Here is a 1,957-nt window from a genome sequence, read left to right on the forward strand (position 1 = left end):
TATTTTCAGGAACGTAATCTTATCGTAAGACACTGAACTTAATAGAAATTCTAAAGCTCGTTTTACGACAATTAATCAAAACAAAAAATATAAAAAATTAGCAATAATGTTTCTTGAAATTTTAATATTTTATAATATTTTTTTATTTATATTATTTTTAAAAAATTACAAACATTTTATGCTATGGAAACATTTAATCAACTCTCTAATCAATTGTGTAATGAATATTACATTTAATACACCACTTTTTTATTTTATTTATAAAAAAAGAGAAGAAGAAAATGTTATTTCAATCACTTAACAACAAACTCGAATATCTTTTGTGAAAGATTTAAATGCATTTATTATTGTTTTAGGTAGGAAAATAAAAGAAACCTTACTTTCATCTTCACACGAAAGATCAAAATATAGAAAATTGCTCATGCTTATAAGCATTTTCAATTCGCTAGAAAAATAATTGGAACTGATTATTTATATATTTTACATTCTGGCTGTTGTTATTTATAAAGAATATCACAATTAAATCTTAAATTCCGATTTAGTAAAGTAAACACCCGCATTTTATTAATACAAAACGTGTATTTTTCTCTATTTAACACGAAGATAAAGATAAAAAATAGTGTAACATATATATATAAAACTTATATATGTAAGAGGAATAAAAAAATATAAAAAATACTAAAATTTTCTTGATATGTAATATATATATACGTCATGTTTGTCATTCACTATCAGTATAAGTTCTTTTTACAGAAGTAAAGTTAGAAAGAGGCAGTTTTCTATCGATGATTTTATGAAACATTACTGTCATTTGTCATTGAATTCTCACCAAGGGAATATCATTTTAAGCTGTCATAAAATATTATTTCTTCAATTATAAATTAGAAAACGAATACGACTATATAAATTCGTGTTAAAACAAATTTTAACATTTTGTATACAAGTAAACACGTATATATCTTTTATATACAAACGTTAGAAATCAATAATTCAGGTTATAAATTTCTGAAGGAATGATGATTATTATACAATATGATATTTCTAAATCAAAATTTTCTTCAAAACGTAAAATTATTTACGATAAATACTTACTATATAAGGTGATAGACCCCTCAGTTTCTCCTAACGTATTTTTGGCAACACATTTATAAGCACCATAATCTTTCGCTCTGAGGTTACGAATAGTTAGTTTCATATGCACCTTGTACGTATTTTGTGATATGTAGATATCAAATTTATCGCTATCAGTTATAACCATATCGTTTTTACGTAGCCAGGAATTGGAAGACAGAGGATACGCTTCTGTATGGCATTCCAATTCAACATCCGAAGATTCAGCAGCACCTACCAGCTGATTTGGGATCCATATCATTGGAGGAACTGAAAAAAAAAGAAAGAAAGAGATAAGTCATTTCATCTTGGTATAAAGTGAGAGCCATGTGTCATTTCACTGAAAGGAGAATTATTCTTCTAGGATATTATCTTTAATTTCTTTTCCAATATTTCTATCGATACAATCCAATGGATCGATTATTCACTTGTCTGTCTAGAAATACTTTTTGAATTCAATAATAAAATAAATTTATATTATATATATATATATTGATATCATTCAACTAGATATTTTCTAAATTTATTTTATTTTCCTTCGATATTTTAAGNGTAATTTAGATTTGAAACCAAAATTGAGTAAACTTGATTAAATTTTGATAGGATAAACTCCATAGTTACACATTAGTCTTTCGTAAATAATTTATTATGTTCTCTTGTATGAAAATTGATTAATATACTTATTTTATTAATTAATTGAATGAAAGATTAAATAAAAATTGGTAAACTTTCTAGCACTATACTTAAATTAAACCAGTAAAAATATGTTACATTGTAAATAAATGTAAATATGTCTTTAGACAGATTTATAATCCATCATATCTTATATATATATATATATATATAT

The 1,957-nt window shown here is 24.1% G+C and overlaps 1 protein-coding gene and 1 long non-coding RNA gene across 4 annotated transcripts in view; one reads left to right on the forward strand and one right to left on the reverse strand.

Annotated features, from left to right (window-relative positions):
• The window catches only part of LOC111614814, a 2,370-nt gene extending 962 nt beyond the window's left edge, over positions 1–1,408 (forward strand). Inside the window, exon 2 of the long non-coding RNA XR_002754993.1 lies at positions 1,274–1,408. This is a non-coding gene — a long non-coding RNA (uncharacterized LOC111614814). The remainder of the gene's footprint in view (positions 1–1,273) is intronic.
• The window catches only part of LOC111614811 (lachesin-like), a 17,424-nt gene that overhangs the window by 7,139 nt on the left and 8,328 nt on the right, over positions 1–1,957 (reverse strand). For all 3 annotated transcript variants that reach the window (XM_023356178.1, XM_023356179.1, XM_023356177.1), the window contains one exon: positions 1,093–1,380. In XM_023356178.1, coding sequence (XP_023211946.1) covers positions 1,093–1,380 — 288 coding nt within the window. The remainder of the gene's footprint in view (positions 1–1,092; positions 1,381–1,957) is intronic.

The sequence above is a fragment of the Centruroides sculpturatus genome, unplaced genomic scaffold, assembly GCF_000671375.1.
Source record: "Centruroides sculpturatus isolate CEXI.00-Female unplaced genomic scaffold, Cexi_2.0 scaffold2059, whole genome shotgun sequence".
Classification (NCBI taxonomy): domain Eukaryota; kingdom Metazoa; phylum Arthropoda; class Arachnida; order Scorpiones; family Buthidae; genus Centruroides; species Centruroides sculpturatus.